Genomic DNA, 22,174 nt, shown 5'->3' on the forward strand with positions numbered 1-22,174 from the left:
AATATTTATTAGAAATACATACTTAAAAACATCATTCATTCAAATAATAAAATTGCTATAGTATCTATTTTATATTTGACCATTAATGCTCACAAACGACGACACATTGTACGTTATCTTATTTATCATCAGGTATATAGGTAGCTACGTAGCTAGGTATAATGGTCTTGTAAGAAAAATGTAGGTGTGTGTTTGTTCGGCCTAATAATACAATGCCTTAAAAGCGTAAAACTCCAACTGAGTTGGTAGGTATTTACATTTTCATAAATTACCTACAAGTGGTTTTCGTCTATAAGTAAAAAGTTAAAATACATGCATACTTATTACGTTATGAAAAACTTTCAATTCATGTTAGATACCTATGTTCAGAAATGTTTTCACCTCTCTCAGTCAGTTGCAGAAACGCTTTATTATATTTTAAAGGAAAACACCATTTACAAAACAAAACAAAATTTAATGTTCCTTTAAAAAGTACCTAAAGAAATATCTAACTAAGACTACCTATCCATTTTTTGAGTTGCACAAAATCTCATTAGGTAGCGTTATTTACATTTTTAATGCCTGAGAAAAGAGTTTTAAAGTCATCTTTAGTGCAATTTTCCGTATTTTTTCCAATGCCGAGTTACCGTTAGTGATCGCAAAATGTCGCTAAAAAGTCAATTATCTTGTCTGTCCACAAAAAAAGTATTCAACGATGTCAAATAGGTACCATATTATTATATGATTAATTTCAATGTTTATTGATTACGATATTATAACAATTCAAATTTCCCACCAATCTTGCCACTAAAATATTTTTTTCCTTCAGTCTTGTAAGAGCCAGGCTAAGATCATAAGACCATGCTGCCAAAGCCAATTTTTCGTAACCATAAACTAAATTCATTTTATTATCTTTAAGGATAAAGAATGAACTCTCTTATGATTTTGTGGTTTATTACAATTTAACGAATTACAATTAATAAACATTAAATTACGTATAAAATATATGTTTTTTTCAACTAACATAAATAGTATCTAGTAGCAACGAAACAAATGCAGGATAGGAAACGGAAAACATAGGAAACAGGGAGCAACCGTTATTGATCAGGAATTTTAGTTCAAGTAAAGAGCGCATGGCAGAAAATAGTCTATGGTATAAACAGATGGCTGTCACAAAGTATTCACCCTGCTATTAGTAAAAAAAAGTAAAATGTCTACGGTTGACGCCTTGACGCTAGGGTTTATGAATTTTCTTGTAAATTTATATGCAATTTTTACAACAATTTCGTTTATTTAAGTGATGTAATTAAATTTTCCTTTAATAACTAGTTTAGACTTATTAATGTTTTGCTTCAGAACCTGTTTCCATGGAACTATAGGACAATTGCATTGCTATTATGCGTCTTTTATCATTTTGCATGTGCGTGAAAAGACATGTCAGAATATAGGAGATAAGTAATTTCCAGTTGTATCGACAATGTGATGCCGAATGAGAATGAACAGTAAATATATTATTACGTGTGCTGTGAACAGATGATCAATTTTGTGGTAATGAAACGAACAAAAGTGTAAGTGTCGGTACAATTTTTGACAGCCGGCAGGCTTGTCGTGTGACTTACAATCGGTTCCCAATAAAAATGAACAGTCGCAGTAGTGTAAATGAAACGAATTTGGTGAATTTCCCCACGGACCTGGCGACGCTTAGCCCATTGGACTCAAAAGACGGATTGTTGAGTTTTCCATTTGATCATATTTACGCCTGTCACTCTGAAAGCTCGGATCGCAGGCAAACACTACAGTTGGACAAGGAGGTGGAAATATCTACGCACTGTGTGATTCCTGACGATAAGGAACTACTGATAAATGCCAACACAGAGATATCTGACCTCACTGAACGGTTGGTGAAAGCAGAGAACGAGAATAAAAAACTTAAAGATCTTATTATATATCACCTGGACCTAATACAACAGCAAAACGATCTTATTACTAAGAGAGAAAAGGTCTACCAGGCTATCAAACAAGAGAATGATACAGTAAGTTATTAATCATTTTTACTTTATAGTTGCTATTTATGCCATTATTTATTTACCTAAATTGAGGATTGCATTATATTAATTGGAAATACAAACAAACAATAAACAATGTTATGTACAATAATTGCCTAAACAGTTTCTTGAATCAGTTTTTTTGTAATGCTAATAATTTTCAACTATCTGTGTTTCTTTCAACTATCTACATAACCTATAATAACATTATTAAGTCAATATAAATGACTATTGATAAATTTAATCATCATTGCTGTGCGCAAATTGTAAATAGCTAACATTTTCTGAACCTTTGTTTAGGCTGTTTCATGTTTTACTGGCTGTGGGTGTAAATCAAGAAACTACATAGAAATGTGTTTTTATGAACCGTTATAATTTAAAATAATATATAATAAGTATATTATTTAGCAGCGCTATTAACCCACACTGGAGCAATGTGGTGGAGCATGCTCTATACCCGCTCTGGTTGATTAAGAGGAGGCTTGTGCCCAGCAGTAGGACTTATATAGGCCATATATGTTTATATTTTGGATGTATATAATAAAACAATTTTCAAGGTTATGTTGTGCAATTATGTAGATGTCTGAGTTACTAGTTTGTGTTCTATGACTAAAACTGTGTTTTGCAATGCGAGATGAACAATATCAATATATTGTTTATACTGCATAACTATGAGTGTATGACCAAAATGGTCCAGTACTATGCCAATTTGAAATATTCTTAATGTACCTACATAAATATAATAATTTGAATTCACTGAATGAATTGATGGTACATGTAATTATCAGTTTACTTTAATATGGAGATCTTTACCAGAGAGGTCGATACCAAAGGACAGTGACTGGCATATAGCTCGAAGACATAATGATATGAGATTATTAAGAATGACAAGAGAGACTATTATGCAGTTACTAAAAAAAAGTAAAGTGAAGTGCAAAAGTATTTGAATTGTTAAGTAAAATAAGTTTAGTAGAGCATCATACATATTATAGAACCTTTTCTATATACCTGTTTTCCATATCTGTTGGTTGCAATCAATGTATGTTAACTACTTGTCTGTCTCGGGTGTCTGGTTCTCTGGTATCTCGACAGAGGAGATGTAGGGGATGGAACTATTCGTAGAACAGCACCGATTTTCTATTTTGATAGAAGATGACAGGGCATAATATATGGAGTAGAATTGTAATTATAAATATTTCTGTGCTTTGATTGAGATGATTATTACAAATTTCATATTCTTAAAAAAAAAAAACACATAATTTCAACCCATTTTTCGTTGTAATTTAAACCTGCTTGCTGCAAGTGAATAATGAAAATATTTGTGTGTGCGTAACAAAGAAAGGATCAACTAATCAAGAAGAGATCTATCTCAATAAATACAATGTAGGTAGAGGTAGATATAATGTGTCTAATACAAAATTACAAGTTGTTGAGGGTAGTCTAAAATAATCAACCTGCCTTAAAAAAATTAAGTCACTTAAATAAATTTGTATCACTGTGTTTTACTGGCTGGTTGTATAAATAGTAATAAAATATTGCATTGTTTGCTATTTTTTTTTGATGGAACTACGTATAATAATTAAGAAGTATTAGTTGTGCATTAACAACAAGAAAGTAAAATAACATTTAATCACAATTAAATATTTATTTCGTAGTTCTTGTAATTGATTCTCTTTTCTATGTTTTATCTATCTATCTTATGGATTGGCAATTGTAATAAGCATCTTGGTGATTGTTTGCAGCTTAAAGCTAGAGTGAATCGTGCGGATAAAAGATTACCTGTGAGTCAAAGACAAGGTATATCCACAACCCAAATAGTTCATGTGCCAACACCACCTGTCACTTCAACGGTAGTCAAGAGTGAGCCAGGAACCGCTTCGCAGGTATGATGCCACCACAGAGGGTAATTTAGCTCTATACATACTACCTATCATTATTTATCATGGAAAAACTTGGTATTTAATTTCTTAAGTGTTTTCTAATGTAATAATATGCATTTATAATTGTTATTATTTTCATGATACCATATTGCTGACATACAAAATGGTATACTTTTAGAATTTAATTATTTTAATTTTAATTACATTAACTAAACACGAAATTACATAAATAATTATCAAAAATAATGCTATTTACTGCACTCGTCAAAAAGCCCGCCCCTGACTAATCCAGGCGCGAAGGTGCCCATTACACTAGCCGCATTTCCTCGCATAGTTTTTAATACTGGCAATTACCAAATAATTCTAAGTGTTATTGTAAAATGTAGGTAGATACTCTAAAGCTATTGTTATTTTTCAGATAATGCTAAACAGCTTTACAGAGCTACTCTTGCCAGATAACAGATCAAATCCATACATTTTCGACAGTGATCTTAACAAAACCAAACCATTTGGACAGGAGCCTTTCGATCTTCCAAGATCTACAGAGACAGGTATAGGTTAATTAGCATTGTGTGTGTGCTGTGTATCAGGATTATCACGCAAAAAATGAGTTATAAAATACAAATAAGACATACCAGTTATTCAAAATATTTTAATGATTCTTTTGTTGTAAATTTTCAGATGTGTCAAGCTATTTAACAAGCGATCTTGGCGTATCGAGTATTTTGGACAGTAATTTGAATTGCGAAGACTACACAATGATTGAAAGCAAGCGTTCTTTTATCAAAAAAGACATAAAGACTGAACCACGCCCAGAGCCACTGTACACTGTTACATCCAATAGGTAAAGTGAATTTCAAATTAAAAAAGTAGGTATTTTGTTGACTTAAATTATCGATATTATGAAACTTAAATTTGATTTTAGTGGTGGCAATCCTGTGATCCAAAGAATACAAAGGAATAGGAGAAGAACTTCTACTCTTGGTAGTTTAAGTCGGATGTCAAAAAATCCAAAAGTGGATCCCGAACCCAGCAAAATGTTTGAAGATGATAAGAGTTTCGATCGCTCATTTAATGTGAACAAAAAATCTAAAATGATCAACACATATGGGAAGTCTCGGACAAGCACAAGTACGACAAAAACGCCGGGTCCGTTTACCACGTCCCTTTCGGACCGGTTCCAGTTGATTGACACCCCGCCCAGCGGTGAGGATCCCTATCAGCTCGGGGAAGCAGATCTCAGGGAACAATCCCCCATACCCAAGCTTATGCTACAGAAAACCAACCATGGCCGAATGAGAGTATGCACGGAGACTGGTGCAGAATCCACTACTACGTCTCGCCGCATTTACGACACTACCGATGATGACAAATTGAGTAGCAGGTTCAGGTACAACCTGCCCAATCCCTACATGCATCCCTCGGAATTGAAGTCTGACTCGCCTAAGACACTCATTGTTGAGGAACCTGATTTGGACATAGTCAAGACAGAAACTGAGATTGACTGGCGAATGTATAATCCAAACAAGCCGGGTAATGAAACAAGTCTCTGTGACTTTTCATACGGCGAGACTACGAGCAATTTAGAGTCGTCGATGTTACCCTCGTTGGATTCTGTAGAATTTGCGGATCTATTTTCAACGGATTCTCCATTGAATTTGGATAGTTTCACTGCGGATCCGGATTTTCCTCCTGTGCCGGCTGATAAACCTGCCAACGAGAAGTCCAAGAAACGAGGAGGTCGGACTACTAGTCTCGTAGGGCCTAATTTGCTCGAAGTAAGTATTACTAACACTCGACTGTTCTTATCTAACGATCTTAGAGCTCTGCGAAAGTCTTTCTCCGCCAAGCGAAACGATTGCTGTGCTGGCGATGCTCTGTCGTTAGTAGATTATAATATAAATAGAAATCATTATAAAAGTACTTATTATTTACGAATCTTCCTACATTTCATCCAAGTACTTTTAAATTGTCTTGTTGTAAGTTTTCATCTTACTTTTGTTTATAAACGTTCGTATTTTCCACGTAGCATCCGCAGCTTAGCAAACTTTTCTACGCCGTCCTTCATTGCTCGTGATTATCTCAACTAAAAATTTCCTTATGTTTTGTAGGAGGAGTCAGGTGAAATTAAACGAGGCACCGATAGCAAACGAGGCAGAAAACGTGCACTATCCACCACTGGGCTGTTGAAAAATATTAAACGTGAAAATGCCCCGAAACCAGGTGCACCTAAACCAAAGTTAGTTAAGGGTAAAGGTACGTACATTTCCTACTTTGTCATTCGCTAATCGTAACAATTACTTTTAAGCTTATACATTGTTTTAAGCTTTTAATGCATGGAAATATTATCATTCATTATGTACTTTTGATTGGTTGTAGCTCCCACTCGCGGCAAGAAGTCTCCTCTCCCAGGAATGGTGACCAAGGAGCCATACCACACTCTAGTAGGTGATCCGGATTTATCGTGGTACCTGGGCTTGGATCCTGACGTGAAACTGGAAGATGTTGAACCATCCGGCGATACAGCTGCTTCTACGGTCGAGGTAAGACGTTAGTCTGACCATAGAAAGATTCAAAATTAGACTTAATTTCGGTTTAGTCGATAAATGCCATATTCTGGAAATGACACACTAGTCTTAAAACGACAAATTCTATAAATGACAAAATCTGAAAACGCCACATTCTATTAATGACTTATTCTGCAAAAGACAGATTCTGGAAATGTCATATTCTATTATTGACAAATTCTACAAATGACACATTAACGTGAAATGTAGGTTCATGCGGATATGGTGCTAAATAACAAGTCATTCAATACTTAAAATATTATTATTTCTTGTTTAATCACTATAACTTAAATTTTACACAAATAAATCAGAAAAATAAACAAAATTAGACAGCCTCCGTGGTCTAGTGGTTAGAGCGTTAGGCTCACGATCTGGAGGTCCGGGTTCGATTCCTGATGGGGACATTGTCGAAATCACTTTGTGAGACTGTCCTTTGTTTGGTAAGGACTTTTCAGGCTTGAATCACCCGAAAAAGTAATTTGATTCCGTGCTTCGGAGGGCACGTTAAGTCCCGGCTATTAGCCGTAAAAAAACACCTCCACCAACCCGCATTGGAGCAGCGTGGTGGAGTATGCTCCATACCCCCTCCGGTTGATTGAGGGGAGGCCTGTGCCCAGCAGTGGGACGTATACATACAGGCTGTTTATGTAAACAGAATGTAGTAATTCTTTTTTGATTATAAAAAAAATAAAAAATAATTTATTCGAAAGTCAACGAAAAAATAGGAGAAATAAATACATACAGTTTGATAAAAAATATGCAAGGCTATTAAAGCAATTAAACAGAGGACAGATCAGCGTTGAACACTTTTTGAAAAAAACTAGGTATATACCTGCAACTCCTTCTTTAGAATGCCATTTTTTTTCAGTAAGTAAATTAATCATGAATCATTGTTACTTTTGTGATTTAATATCTAAAGATTTTTGACAATTAAAAAAAGAATTACTACATTCTGTTTACATAAACAGCCTATATTATACGTCCCACTGCTGGGCACAGGCCTCCCCTCAATCAACCGGAGGGGGTATGGAGCATACTCCACCACGCTGCTCCAATGCGGGTTGGTGGAGGTGTTTTTTTTACGGCTAATAGCCGGGACCAACGGCTTAACGTGCCCTCCGAAGCACGGAATCATCTTACTTTTTCGGGTGATTCAAGCCTGAAAAGTCCTTACCAAACAAAGGACAGTCTCACAAAGTGATTTCGACAATGTCCCCATCAGGAATCGAACCCGGACCTCCAGATCGTGAGCCTAACGCTCTAACCACTAGACCACGGAGGCTGTCTAATTTTGTTTATTTTTCTGATTTATTTGTGTAAAATTTAAGTTATAGTGATTAAACAAGAAATAATAATATTTTAAGTATTGAATGACTTGTTATTTAGCACCATATCCGCATGAACCTACATTTCACGTTAATGTGTCATTTGTAGAATTTGTCAATAATAGAATATGACATTTCCAGAATCTGTCTTTTGCAGAATAAGTCATTAATAGAATGTGGCGTTTTCAGATTTTGTCATTTATAGAATTTGTCGTTTTAAGACTAGTGTGTCATTTCCAGAATATGGCATTTATCGACTAAACCTTAATTTCTTTATAAGGTTCGAAATGTTGTTGAAACACAAGTAAAAGTAATGGAAGAAATGCAAATGTTACATTTAGGTTTCAACTTTGTAATTACAGGTGCCACGTTGGAGGGAGAAACCATACACGAGTTGCTACACGATGGAGGGGACAGAAAACTTAGACGACAAAGTTTTCGAGAAGCGACATCAAAAATTAGAAGCAGAAGAGCGGCGGCAACTTCGGTGAGATTTTATGTGATATTTCTGTAAACATTACTTTTATGAATGGAGAGGTAAAGCACAATGAGCCATAACTACTTAACCAATCCACATTGCCGCAGCGGTGTAAAACGGTTGAAGTGACTTTATATTCAGCAGTGGCCTTTATTACTGTTGATATTATTTTTGAATACGGTAGACTTTTTTATATAATATGCGGTTATTGTATAGTTGGCACATGCGGCGAATCCGCGAGCAGCGGCACGTGGAGCGGCTGCGGCAGCGGCAGCGGGATTCGTGGTGCGGCGGCGGCGGCTCGCCGGCGCACGCGCAGCCCGCCGTCTACACCGTGTGGCCGCAGCCGCAGCGTGACGTGCGCTTTATTGAGATCACCGACACGCTGCCTGTCATGGCGTTCGGCGAGATACTCCCCGCGCTGCCAGAGTCGTAAGTATCTCACAAAATTTGATTAAAATCCATGGGAGTTGATTTTAATCAAATTTTGAGAAGTTGAACAAAATGTGTAAACCTTTCCTCACCTATATTTTACTTTCAGGGATTTCGTGTTGCCATGGGTGCGAAGCTCAAAAGCCATGAAGAGATCGAAACGATCTAAAACACTGCACTAAACACAGGAGGCGGGGCAATTCAACAAAGAAAAATAAATATGTATTAGATTTTTCGCATAAGTTGCATTAAAAATGTCTAAAAAATAATAATACTATTTAGTCACAACGATTTAGTATGAGCTCAGAGACAGCTCCCAGTGTAATTGAAGCTCCTAGAACTAGAGAGCATTAGACGACCTTCGGTATTAGGTTATACACAGTGTACTGGGAATATAGATCCACACAATAAACAAGCAAGGCACCTGTCTGTGCGAGTGTACAACTACATAATTGGAAACCTTGTTGATCTTTTGAAGCGTTTGTTTGTGTCCGTACATGCTGATTAGGATTAAATCCATATTAGATTGAAGTTGAACAATAACTATGTCAGGAAGCGATAACGTCGCAGCCTTAAGTCGAATGTAAGGATATAAATGTTTGTGTAATAGTTGTAATAGTGATTACTTACCTTTTTCTATGCGCGTATAAAATAGCACCTGGTTAGAACAGACTGGCTTTCAAAAAAGTTGGTATTTACCCAAATATCAATGCTGCTTTGTCATCTTTGAGCTCTCTAAATCTTCTAACTCATAATTAATCTCTAGACACTGTATGTATGCTTTAATTTATAAAAAATGAATGGACTGAGTTGTAAATATTGCAGGTACGAGATATGAATTTATAAGGAACGAGGTTTGTAAATGCGAGTTGATTGTATGTTGTTTACCTTGTACTCATGTTAGACAAGTTAGGTGAATTGTTCGTGTCCAGATAGATGTACTTTTCTTCAGCTTGTATTCGGCAAACAAAATAATAATGTAGATTTTCAAGTGATTTTCCGCGTAATATTTGATTAATTCATTTCGTAACTAGATTTTTTATGCTATTAACATGAATTTTAATGACTGTTAATACACTGACACCGACCACCGAGTTTTATTATTTGTTGTTTTATAGTTTGCAAAATAACCATACCAAGTTTGATAGCTTCACGCCTATATCCCCGTAGAGGTAGGCAGAGGTGTATTACACCCACCCACTCCTCGCCAGGTATCTTTTAGTCCCATGTAATAGGGACGAAGTTTGACGCTTGAAATTATTATTTTTATTATTTATGGGTAATTTTTAACTGGCTATCAGGACAAATAGACGGACGGACAGACAAACAGCGTAGGCTTAGTAATAGGGTCCCGTTACGGTAGATGCGGTACCCTAAAAAGTTTGATAAATCTGTACCTATCTACTATCATACAACTGACTTTATAAACGATTTTGTACTATAAATTTATAAACGAATTGTTATTAATGTAACGAAACGGCTAATTGATGCATTCTTTGAAGTACCTTTTTTTTACCTCAAAATAGGGAGAAAAATATGTCTACTGGCTTTGTTTTTTGTAACTTTTAGTATGCGAGAGGGTGAAAAATGTGTTTTATTATTTTTTTCTGGTTGTCTTTATTACTCTGACAAGGCATATAGTATGCCAAAGTTGTAAGTGTTGTAAGTGTAAATATTCCATTATAAAGAATCTGAAGTTTGTCCTCTCTCAGGCTATTGGTGACGTAGCTAGTATAGAATGTGCCATCCATAAACATTTGAAATGATTAAATAATTTCGAATAAATAACCCGTCTTAAGAGAATCTAATTTTACGACTCATTTAAAAATTATTTTGACCATAACTATTATCATCATATGTTTCACAAATTTAGGGTAGTAATTGCCTGTTTTATTTAGCTGTTCATTTTGAATATCTGTAGATGGTACTTTCTGTACCTTCGGAATTAATCGTATATATTATATAGCATTATTTTTATAATTACTTGGTAAGATTCCACTGAAATTTGTAAATATTTGACTCTGCTGTTGAATAATTCTTTAAATGCGGTCTTATTGGTCGTCTTATTTTAATGATATTTTATTTAGGAAACTATGTAATAAGCGGTAATTTAATTAAATATTTGCCTTTTTGAATTTGTTTTAAATGACAGGAAACCTTAATTGTGTTAATTTAGTATTTATGACGAAAATGTATTGTTTGCATTTTTTATCTATTGACCGGCCACAAGTAGCACGAGCGTGAGTTTGACGCACTAATTACTTGGTGTTTTCTTGCTGTTTTATATTTACAGTACATCCTTTGTAATCATTTTTGTAAGACTGAATTGTTGCTTGCTTGGTGGTTATATTGTAAAAGCGTGAACATTTTCGAATATAATCTTATAACAAGTGAGAAAGTCATTTATAACTATTAAGAGAAAAGTCTTGTTTCCATACATGTAATATGTGAGAGATAATAATCCAGTTATTTATCGAGATGAGTAGGAATATTTAACTTTCGATAGCACGTTAAATCAGCATTAACAAATTGACTTACGCTGAACTAGTCTTAAGTTTCTGGCAATCAGCCTCGCAGCGGTATCTGTAGGTAGAGATTAATTAAACCGTATCTAATAAATTTACGAGTTTTCGCAAACAGATGCATTGGTTTGATTTGTCAATACCAGGGCGGCGACGCTCTTAACGAAGCACAAACACAACCGAGTCACTATTACATCACAAGACATACGAGAGTGATTCAAATCTTACTTGTGGCTGTAGCATAGGAAAATCAAACTTGTTTTAAGTATTATGTAGAATATGGTTGTTGTTAAAATGTTTAATATAATTATCTTATCCAAAACAATAAAATGTAGCGTTAGCAGTGCAACTCGATACGTATTCGAGAATAAATGTTATAATACCTATCAAGGTTTATTTATTGTAACGTGTCTATTAAGGGCTTACGCACTGTTTATCGTCATGAAATATCAAGATCTCATTAAAATAATGTTTATATTGGAATAATGATGCAGTAAAAATAGTTATATTGTCTGTGTGCTTCTAAATCGCCATTGTTCTCAATGCGGGTAGAAATGAATATACCCGAACACATTAACACAGCGTCTGTTAGCAGTTTGAACAAAAGAACATTGCATATCACTTAGACAAAAGATTTCCCCTAGTTATGATATTGTTCCAGCTAACAAGGCATTTAACTATAATTTATATTACATTTTTTCTATTATTAAAGCAGATCGTGAATAACATCGGACTTTGTTGTAGTATACTTTTTAAATTTCAAAGAAATTGTTGTAAATTAATGTAGTGTAGGTATTATCACGCATTTAATCTCAAAATTGTATGTTTCAGTGTACAAGCTAGTAGTGTGATTATAACACTATTAAAAGTAGGTAGCTTAATATTTATCTTCCCTAAACTATAAGAATCTTATTTCGATGTAATTACGAATTCATGTGATACTTCAGACTAAGTTGTATAAGTACACGGAAATAAAGGACCTTTGACTTTAGAACAGTGCAATATCGTTTTCTTTAATTCCCTTCCAGGTGGTTATATATACCCAAAACTGATGTTTATTATTTGATACCCAGTTTCAGTGGGAAAGATATAGGTACGAATCGTAATATTATTACTCCCGTCTCTCCATTTCTAACCCAGTAAACATACATTTCGGGCATCAGTGAAAAATTAAGTAGGTACTTTGATAAGTCATCATTTAAGCCATTTAAGCACCTACTGAAGTTCTTAGCTACAAATAGAAAACCTCTTATCTGCTGAGATACTTACCAGACAATAAATTTTACATTGCGTCTGGTCGACATCTGCGTTCTGGCATTCGAAAAGTTAATCATGTTTAGAAGTTTGGAAAATCAAACACGGTATTACGTATAATTTATTTATTTCGATTATAAAATGGAATTAATAATACATTCATGATTATATCGTTTTAAAACTTACAATTATAGTACAATAGTTTAAAATGTGAATAATTTGAATACTTTATGTGCATGGTTCTACTAGATAGTTACACTAATATTGCACAGTTATTTGTTTTTGAAAAGGATGAAGGGCTCTTTCAGTCTAGCGATTTTTAGTGGCGGAGTGATATCGCATCGAGCTCGCCGCGTCCCGCCTCGTACTCGCCGCGGTATCACTCCGCTGAGAAATCGGCGAGAAAAATCGCTAGTGTGAAACCAGCTTTTCCGAGTCTATAACGTATACCTATTATAGTACCTATCGATATTAAAATATGTGTACCTAATACAAAATGTAAACACTACAAGGTGCGCTACACATATCCAACATTTAAAGCTACCTACTTAGACGTGTTTTGCTTACTAAGCATACAACAATTTCAGCATAAATGGTTCTTTAGAACAAAAAATACACCCAAAATTCTTATAACCGTATGCAACCACATTTATCCCCTAATATACCTATAACCTTTTTAATCAATTCGGAACAGTTTTGACACTCAGTTGACCATTTATGGTACTAAATACAATATCGCAGTCTCACTTAGCACATACACTAAAATATATATATCCGTTATACGAACAAGAAGCGAACATACAAAGCTTTCTGTCGTTCTCGCAACCTTAGTTGGTTTGCATTGCAGCTATAAAATTAGTTTAAGAGGTATTTTCATAGTCCTTTACATTTTCGTTAGCATTCTGATTTCTGCGGACACGTAATCCTCCAACAGGTTGTCATATTGCTCGATGGTAGCGAGCCCGGATGTCACGTCTTCCAAAAAATCTGTCGATTTATTAATGGACTCTTCCTCCATTTCCCAAAATGCGTGTTTTAAATTATCCAGATTTACTTTTCCAATGTATTTGGCATGCACTTTATATAAGTAGTGCTCTCTTTTTGGCTACAAAAGAAGAAATTAATTTTAATAAAGATTATTTTATGAGTAAAACCAGCGACAACAACAGCTCGGTGTAGATACCTGTGGTATACACAAGAACAATTTTAAATAATAATGTATTACAAATACCTCGTTAGGGCTTATCAAGTGCGGCGACACCCTGGGGTTGGGAGTGAAGATAAATGGTTTAAATAAAGACACGGTGGGATCAGGCGTACCAGTGAACCAGTGGATCCCCAGGGTGTTGGGTCTGAGGAAAGAAACCTGAAAAGACCACAAGGAATTATCATCAATATAATGTTATCTTGGCCGATATTGAAGTTCCTATCTTCCAATGACGAACTAGCTTAATAATTTACTAATAAAGGGAACGTTTTCAGAACTAAATAACGTGGGTGAAAAAATGGGCATCCCGCTGATATTCAACCTCTTTGACGTGTGATTCAACTTAATTCTGTCGGGTTATTGGAAAATATAAAATTTTGGGAGGGTATATTAAATTTCTGCCGAAAATCGACGTGTTTTCAATAAATTTCATGGTTTTCGATTGCCCGTCCTTTCAGTACCTATAGTATAAGAAAATGACAGGTATCACTTAAAATAAAATTAGATGGTGTGCACTGGAATCACCATATTTTTTTTGACGTGACTTATTGTAGATTTGCCGCAGATGGCATTAACTACTTGGCCGGACAAATGGGGAGCGCTGAAGTCTCTCACCCGGTACAACGTTTAAGACAACAGGCCTGAGGGTGCCCAGTTGGGCGCGAACCTCGGCTCAGGGCGTCGTCTGAGAGGAAAAATATTTGAAAGAATTAATCGACCCTAGTGGGTCGATAGCGATAAGCGCTGAATGAGGGAAATCGTCGACCACGCCGGCGGGGTCGGTATCGGGGACCTGAAGTGTTTGGTGTCGCGAGCTGATTGGCTGCCTCTATGGCTAGAGTAATCGGGTCGTCGGGATCGTATATTACGTCCTTCGGACGCCGATACTTTTCAGTACCGTCCCTAAGCGGAATGTACTCGGAAACCCCAACTACCAGGAGATTTGGGTGGTGCAGAATCGAAAAAACGTTTGGAAGCTAATTTGAGCCATTGGACAATGGTTGGCAGACCTAGGTCAATGTGCAGATTTTCATTGCGAAGGAACCACGGAGCTCCCGTGGCTTTCCGCATTGAATCACCACCATAACATTATCATCATATTAACTTTTCGTTTTTACCCCATTGGTATTATTTGATTGTGTAAAACTACGGCGCCATGTCATGGATTCTTACCTGACTGCCCTGGGTAGGGAAAGTGTCTTCACAGCCTCGGCAGATGCGACTTTCTTTGTGTCGCAAAATATCGAACATGAATCTAACGTAGAACGGTATGTATGTAGCGCACTTCTCCTTTAGAAGTCTTTCTCCTTCCTTCTGCCTGGTCTCGTCACCGCCAGATGAAAAACATTCCGTGAAATTGAATTCGCCCTGACGAAAAATAGTAAACTTTAACAAACGAACGAAGAGTGACCGAGAATGTTCCACGCTAAGTAAAGTGACGGACAAGTTATAATTTATAGGTGCTGTATAACCTTGCTGTGCATACGTTACCAAACGGGGGCAAATGGTCTACTTTTTAGCGAGTTTTGACTCTATCCTGGGAGAAATGTTAATAGCACGAAACTTTATTCATTTAAATTTAGGTACTTCATTTTAAGAAACTTAAAAGAGAAGCGTCTAGTATAGAAAATGGTAGGTAACTGAAGGGTCGTCAATCACGTGCTTTTCTTTTATATTATGATTCCTGCCCTAAGATATTTAATGTGATACGTATATATACATACGATAATAAATTGTACCAAATCATTGCAGTGACTACTTTATCACACTTTTCCCAAAATTAAATTAGCAACGTTAAGCGGTGTAGTGACTATCGCACAATTAGTATATTTACACTCAACACTGATGAGATGTTCTTGTCGAATATGTTCCGATCTTTAAAAGATGAGAAGAAAGAGACATCAGAGTCTACCTAACTACACATTATATTTTGCTACATAAGTAATTTTTCGGCACAAATCATGGTTTGTGTAGTGTGGTGCAAAACATCGGTCGTATATAAACAAGCACTACATACCTTACCATCCCATAATCCCATGGCTTTCGCATTTTCTTTTAAATTTTCGGAGCTTTTATCTATTTTTGTGGTAATAGTCAAGCCGTTGGATATATTTCGGACGCCAGACTCGATTTTCTCCGCTGCCCACAGCCTTCCGCTAGTCTCTAAAACCCAAGCCTGGTCCGTATCAGCAATTAGGAATGAGTTGTGGTAGAAATGGCTGTCATCTAGTTCAGAGCATGGTCCACCTTGGCCATATTGTTCAAGAAGAGCAGTGATCTTATTCAAAGCATCTTCAGCTGAATTACCTCTCTCGAGACCCAAGCTATAACATAAGTTATTTTTAATTAATTTGCATGTTGAGCATTCCAGTTTGATATGTATAATTAATTTCAATTTTACCTATCTATGCAGTATAATCAATCACAAGATGTAGATAATCATCATCTCCCTAGCATTAAGTATCTCGTTGTTCACTGGGTCCGCTTACCTAACCTGAAGATTTGACAGGTCCGGTATTTTACAGAAGCGACTGCCCGTCTGACTTTCCAACCCGCGAAGGGAAAACGAAGAAGTTAGGCCACATACCTCCGAAAATGCATTTCTCGGGAATGTGTGTTTGGTCACGGTGTTTTTCTTCACCGCTGAGCATGTGATAATCGTTTATGATCCAAACATGATTTCGAAAACAAATTCGACAATCATTGGTTTAGGCCTATGCTGGATTCGAACCTGCGACTTCAAAGTGAGAGTCAAACGTTCTACTAACTAGGCTACCACGGCTCACACAAGATATACATAGCTATATATATATATAATCACACCAGCCCATTAACGTCCCCACTGCAGGGGCACGGGCCTTTCCTATGGATGGATAGGGAGATCGGGCCTTAAACCACCACGCGGGTCCAGTGCGGATTGGTGGTATATAATATTATTATATATAATAATATTATACTTAGTGTTCAAATAGTTTACCTACCGGACGAAATCCATCCCCAGCAGTCGCCGTTGGCGGGCGTCCCCGTCACCGTCGTTGTATTTAGTCCACACGGCTTCGTTGCCAATGACAACGCCTTTATCATTCGCCCCCATCTCAGCTCCCCACATCCAAGCTGGTTTACTTAGAATTATGGAATTCAACGGTTCTGTACTTTCATCAATTACTATGTAGGTGCACTGCAAAAATGTAAAACCTGGAGTTAATATAGGTGTATGTTGCTAGTGTGTGGCGAAAATACAAAATATAGGTAATATAACCTAGTAGTTGCAGTCGTAGTTTCGATTGATGAATGTGGAGGAAGCAAGAGAAATATGTCAGGATCAAAGCTAATGGAATTCCATAGTTTCTGCTTACCCTGTAGGAAATAGGTGTGAGTTTATGTTTGTGTATCCTACTGTGTATCACATAATTACGCTACATTGCTTAAATGGCCACAGTACGACTAGGATCTGGATTTTCAAGACAGACTTCCATCCATTTGTTTCCCTATTTTTATTTTTATTTTCCTAGCACGCACGTCTTTACAAGGCGAAAACCAATAAATAAGCTTACGAGCGGGGACAAGAACTATTATAATACAAGACATATTAACAAACTATGGCCCATCACCATGTTTGCTTTACCTGCAGTAGTCTTACCGTCAAATAAAAGATCAAAATGAATACGTAAGTCATGATCATCTACCTAGCATTATCCCGTTTTTCACAGGGTCCGCTTACCTAACCTGAAGATTTGATAAGTCCGGTTTTCGACATAAGACAACCTGTCTGACCTTCCAACCCGCGAAGAGAAAACCCATACCTCAGAAAATGCATTACTTGGGAATGTGGGTTTCCTCACGATGTTCTTCACCGCTGAGCACGTGATAATCATTTATGATCCAAACATGAATTCGAAAACAAATTCAACAATCATTGGTTTAGGCCTGAGCTGGATTCGAACCTGCGACCTCAAAGTGAGAGGCAAGCGTTCTACCAACTGGGCTACCACGGCTTCTATAAAACTCGGCTTCTAAATGAATACGTAAATAGGTATACAAAATGTGCGTTGATTTTTACAGGTTCCAAAGGTCACCTGAAGTTCCAGCTTACATAAGTTGGTAACATTAATCTTTCGAACGCCGGAACGCGGATCTCGACCAGACACAATGTAAAATCTATTGTGTCTGGTATCTCGGCATATGAGAGGTTAATAGGATAACTAGAATCAGAATATTTATGTGGTGACACTAATGATATTGACTTCCGGTGCTCTGAAATTCACTCATAAATGGTGGTGTCATTTGTTTTGATACAGGCTTAGAAGTCATTTACATTAAGTCGAAACGACTTTTATTTTTATTCATACAAGTATGTACATTCATTACCTATTGTAGTAGGTAGGTAGGTACACTAATTGATTGCAAAGGGCTTTTTTGCAAAATATTTAACATGAGTTTACCAATAGATAATATTAGAATAGATTCAAAGCGGAAGATTTGAAGAAGGAGAAGATATATATTAATGGTATCCATCAACAGTTCAGTGGTTCAGTTCTCTAACTAAACATGGATGTTAATACAAAAATTTTAACTCGAAGCAAATTGATTCGCTATCAGATTAACTTACCTAATACATACCATCATCATCATCATCACCAGCCCATTTATATTTATACCATTTATATTTAATTCGCGTAGCAGTGAATTAATATAAGTACATAGATTATGTATAGTTATTATAAACCTCATCATCATCAGCCCATTAACGTCCCCACTGCTGGGGCACGGGCCTTCCCTATGGATGGATAGGGAGAACGGGCCTTAAACCATCACGCGGGCCCAGTGCGGATTGATGGTTATTAACGACTGCTAATGCAGCCGGGACCAACGGCTTAACATGCCTTAAAACTTTTTTTTTGTGGTTACCCATCCTATGACCGGCCATTGCGAAAGTTGCTTAACTTTAACAATCGCAGACCGAGCGCGTTTACCGCTGCGCCACCGAGCTCCTCATTATTATTATTATAAACCTATTACATACTAAATGCTACATTTTTTATCATTTTGATTTTGCATTAGGTGTTACAGCTGACAGTAAGTTTATTCACCTTAAGCTTAGTTGGTTCTCTGAGCCCTCCTTTGTAAAAGACGACTTCTTGCACCTCATTCTGCGGCCGGTCAGAGTTCTTCCCGAAGATGACGGCTCCCTCCCTTGACAACGGTGGGAGCACAATAAAAGTATCACATGACCGCGGAGGCAGCATCGCCATGAATGACTGAAAATTAAACAACTAAATGAGGGACATTCATGGTTATGTTCACCAAAAACAATATAGATGGCGTTGTACAGATTTAACGCGACAGGTAATTACCTATTTTCTCATTGGTCTCGTATATAATTATTCAAAAATACAATGTAATGGCAAAAGCATATAAAAAATAATTGTTGCTTGATATTTGGATCATATTATGTATAGAATTACATTGCTTCTCTTTATTTTGATTAGAATAATAATGGGTGGAAGATGTAATTGTCCCTATAATTTATAGACAAAAACAATCATAAAAGATGCATAATGGCTACATGAAACAAATAAAAGAGAAGGTGCAGTCGTGTCGTATCGGGAGGTGAAGGTTTTGGCGGGAAGAAGAGAATAATCGCCATTACTCCACCGACAAGAGCGCAGCTCTTAAATAGAGAGAGAGAGAGAATGGCTACATTCCCAAAAAAAATCTAATTTCATGGATAACAGACATATGCATCTTTTATCATTGTTTTTGGGGTAAAAATGATGGATGACTCTTGTTATTACACCCATGCACATCTTCCACTCATTATTCTTACAAAATAAAGAGAAGCAATATAAGGAGCAACGTAATTCTATACTATATTTGAAATATCAATTTTATATACACCTCTGCCATTGCATTATATTTTTGAATAATTATATACCAGAACAATGAGAAAATAGGTAATTCGTTAAATCAGTGCAACACCAACTATATTGTTTATTGGAGAACATACCCTGGAAAGTCCCTCATAGACATCAAAATCGGAAAGCAAAGACTAACAAGCTACTTTTAGTACACATAGGATAATATTAACATTAGATTACTTATAATACAACATACATGATGGATTACCATATAGGCGATCGGCTGACTGATTGTCGCCATACTGTATACCACACATTTATCGGAGAACATTGTATCAAGTGTCTACAAGCTGTTTTCAGATTATTTGTGGTTCTGCCCACTTCTTTAGGGACATTGAGTGTGAGCTTATGTATGTAAGTATGATGTCTTAGCAAAGTAGGTTTATTGGCTTAGCAATCTTTAATATTATCTTTTTTTCGATGTAATTATCATGATAAACAATCGTAATATGTAAATAATTAGTATCCTATATGTATAGAATGCTATTAAGCACAATACAGTATATAGAAAGTAGTTGTAGTATTCTCTTACGCTTAATGGAACATCTTAGAGTTTAAATGCGGAAAACTGAGCCCCATTAACATGTAGTAATCTCTTGTATTAACAGAACCTATCTACCCATACATATGTTTATGGTTGCACAGTTGCATAATTAGATGATCTCTGAAAAATGCACTATTGGGAACCCTACCCTACTCTCTAGTAACGTGGTTGGTGCAGGTATGGTTTTAGGATCATTCTAATATGATAACTTTGGATAGTATGGTCTTAGTGTGTTAACTCACTCATACACAACTTCAATTACCAATGATGGTATGTAAGCATGCACAGTCAGGTTACTTTAAAATGGATCAAAGTTCACATTAGGTTATGTGGTTATGACCCTGTACTGCTGGCCAGAACAAAGATTCCAAAGTTACAGGGTCAGAACCTATAAAACCAAGTTTATTTTCTTCTAAGATCAAACACTGGTAAAAACATGCATGAAAATATATTGTCGAAAAGGAATGAGAGTGATAATCAACCATTTCATGAACTAAGCAAAATAGGCACCAGATGTTGGCCTATAATAACCAATTATGTACCCTGCCTAGGCTTATTTGGTAATATTTGAAGAACAATATTTCTGGTTGTTGCATATAAAATACAAAATAAACAAGCATATTTAGGCACTGTAAACAATAGTGAACATAGCACATTGTCCACTATGGGAAGAAAGTGACGATTACCAACGAGGGTGTTAGCCCAGGAGCTTAATACACACAAATTAGGAATCATACTTTCTCCCAAGTGATACAGAGTACTTTGTTTACTTATTGCGGCGAATACATGTACAACAATATGTAGAATCATACATGATTTTTTATTTTTTTTACATATGAACAGCCACACCACGCTGGCCCCACTTCTGTAATTTTGTTTTGTTGACTTTGGTATTTTGTGTTTATAAATTAGGTTTCTACTATTGTTGTCAAAAATTAAAAAAATAAATAGCAGGAGGTAAGTAATTTCCTTACATTTTTTCTTCCAGCTTAATAGTACGTAAGTAATGTCATACATTCTGTCCCTTTTCAAAAAAAGGAAGAAGGCTCTTACAGAGCAGGTGTAGTATAAACAGTATAATAATTACAGAACAAATAATTTTATTGAAGTTTTCTTTTGAAATTTGACTGGAAAAGAGTGAAAAGGAACTTAATAGCATCTGTTATTTAGAAACTTAGCGGAACCATTAAAATCTATTAGAATAGAGAACTTAGATTAATTCCACATTTCAGCTAGAAACAAACATGTAGCCAAACCCGGCGTTAGTGTACCCTTTAGGTACATATGCCTCCAATCACACAAAAAAAAACAAATTTCTTCCTCTTAAATAATACGAGATAATAGCTAAGATAAACGATGAAACTCTGAAATGTTAGTAGAGATGATAACAAGAATGTAATATGTTATTAATACCATTATATTTTTTATACAAAAGATATACTTAAATACCACAAAATACTCACTAAAGGTCAACACTGGCTTAATACAGAAATAGATTTAAGGATATTCACTATCGGTATGTGAAAATCAGAATAAATAATCTACTTTATCTAAGTATATTCAGAAACTCTACATACATTTACAAAAAAATGTCACAAAACGACCGAAGTCATGTAATGTCATACTAAAATGTCAAATTCAAGTTAGAGTCGGTACGCGCCACAAAAGAAGTCCCGCGGATTTTAATGGAACTAATTGACAAGTCATAATAATTCTATGTAGATACTGCGACACTAGCGCTGCGGTCGCGTGACTTTGGTGGCGAGAACTCTACTAGGGGTCTGAAAACTGAAACCTTTGTCTGAAAAACCCATAAATAAAATCAAATCAATATTTTTCACAGACTAAACAGAGAAACAGAGCCGGCCATAGTGTAACCGGAAATGGGATAATGATTTTTTCCCTAGGGTTGCCAGATTATTAGGTTTTCCTAAAATTGGTGCAAATGCAAAATGCTGAATAAAGTATTGAATGTCTGTGGTGGTTTCATGTCGAAAACACGAAGAAATGCCATAGAGCAATA

The 22,174-nt window shown here is 36.0% G+C and overlaps 2 protein-coding genes across 3 annotated transcripts; one reads left to right on the forward strand and one right to left on the reverse strand.

Moving 5' to 3' along the window:
• Positions 1-1,193: 1,193 nt before the first annotated feature.
• On the forward strand, positions 1,194-12,230 carry LOC126379793 (uncharacterized). Its single transcript, XM_050028680.1, has 10 exons — positions 1,194-2,012; positions 3,767-3,907; positions 4,323-4,455; positions 4,586-4,748; positions 4,830-5,682; positions 6,016-6,160; positions 6,284-6,447; positions 8,159-8,283; positions 8,491-8,706; positions 8,816-12,230. Exons 1-10 carry the CDS (start codon positions 1,617-1,619, stop codon positions 8,886-8,888), a joined length of 2,409 nt encoding a protein of 802 aa, XP_049884637.1. The 5' UTR covers positions 1,194-1,616; the 3' UTR covers positions 8,889-12,230.
• Positions 12,231-12,592: 362 nt separating this feature from the next.
• Positions 12,593-21,782, reverse strand: LOC126379807 (secernin-2). 2 transcript variants are annotated; one of them, XM_050028718.1, is made up of 7 exons: positions 21,615-21,782; positions 18,780-18,947; positions 16,671-16,867; positions 15,707-16,013; positions 14,863-15,057; positions 13,714-13,848; positions 12,593-13,587 (listed from the first exon to the last, which is right to left on the reverse strand). In XM_050028718.1, the coding sequence occupies exons 2-7, from the start codon at positions 18,939-18,941 to the stop codon at positions 13,366-13,368; spliced, it is 1,218 nt and encodes a 405-aa protein (XP_049884675.1). In that variant the 5' UTR covers positions 18,942-18,947; positions 21,615-21,782; the 3' UTR covers positions 12,593-13,365. The 2 variants fall into 2 exon arrangements, with proteins under 2 accessions (XP_049884675.1, XP_049884676.1); XM_050028719.1 differs by having other exon boundaries at positions 21,729-21,747.
• Between the last annotated feature and the right edge of the window lie 392 nt (positions 21,783-22,174).

The sequence above is a fragment of the Pectinophora gossypiella genome, chromosome Z (genome assembly GCF_024362695.1).
Source record: "Pectinophora gossypiella chromosome Z, ilPecGoss1.1, whole genome shotgun sequence".
Taxonomy (NCBI): domain Eukaryota; kingdom Metazoa; phylum Arthropoda; class Insecta; order Lepidoptera; family Gelechiidae; genus Pectinophora; species Pectinophora gossypiella.

Bases quoted from the DNA above. Each gene is read 5' to 3' on its own strand.
- LOC126379793 (XM_050028680.1), top strand. From the start codon at position 1,617: ATGAACAGTCGCAGTAGTGTAAATGAAACGAATTTGGTGAATTTCCCC. The intron at 6,448-8,158 runs GTAAGACGTTAG...TTGTAATTACAG, and splicing joins CAGCTGCTTCTACGGTCGAG to GTGCCACGTTGGAGGGAGAA. The intron at 8,707-8,815 runs GTAAGTATCTCA...TTTTACTTTCAG, and splicing joins CTCCCCGCGCTGCCAGAGTC to GGATTTCGTGTTGCCATGGG.
- LOC126379807 (XM_050028718.1), bottom strand. From the start codon at position 18,941: ATGGCGATGCTGCCTCCGCGGTCATGTGATACTTTTATTGTGCTCCCA. The intron at 13,849-14,862 runs GTAAGAATCCAT...TGGTCTTTTCAG, and splicing joins TCCCTACCCAGGGCAGTCAG to GTTTCTTTCCTCAGACCCAA. The intron at 13,588-13,713 runs GTATTTGTAATA...CTTCTTTTGTAG, and splicing joins ACTTGATAAGCCCTAACGAG to CCAAAAAGAGAGCACTACTT.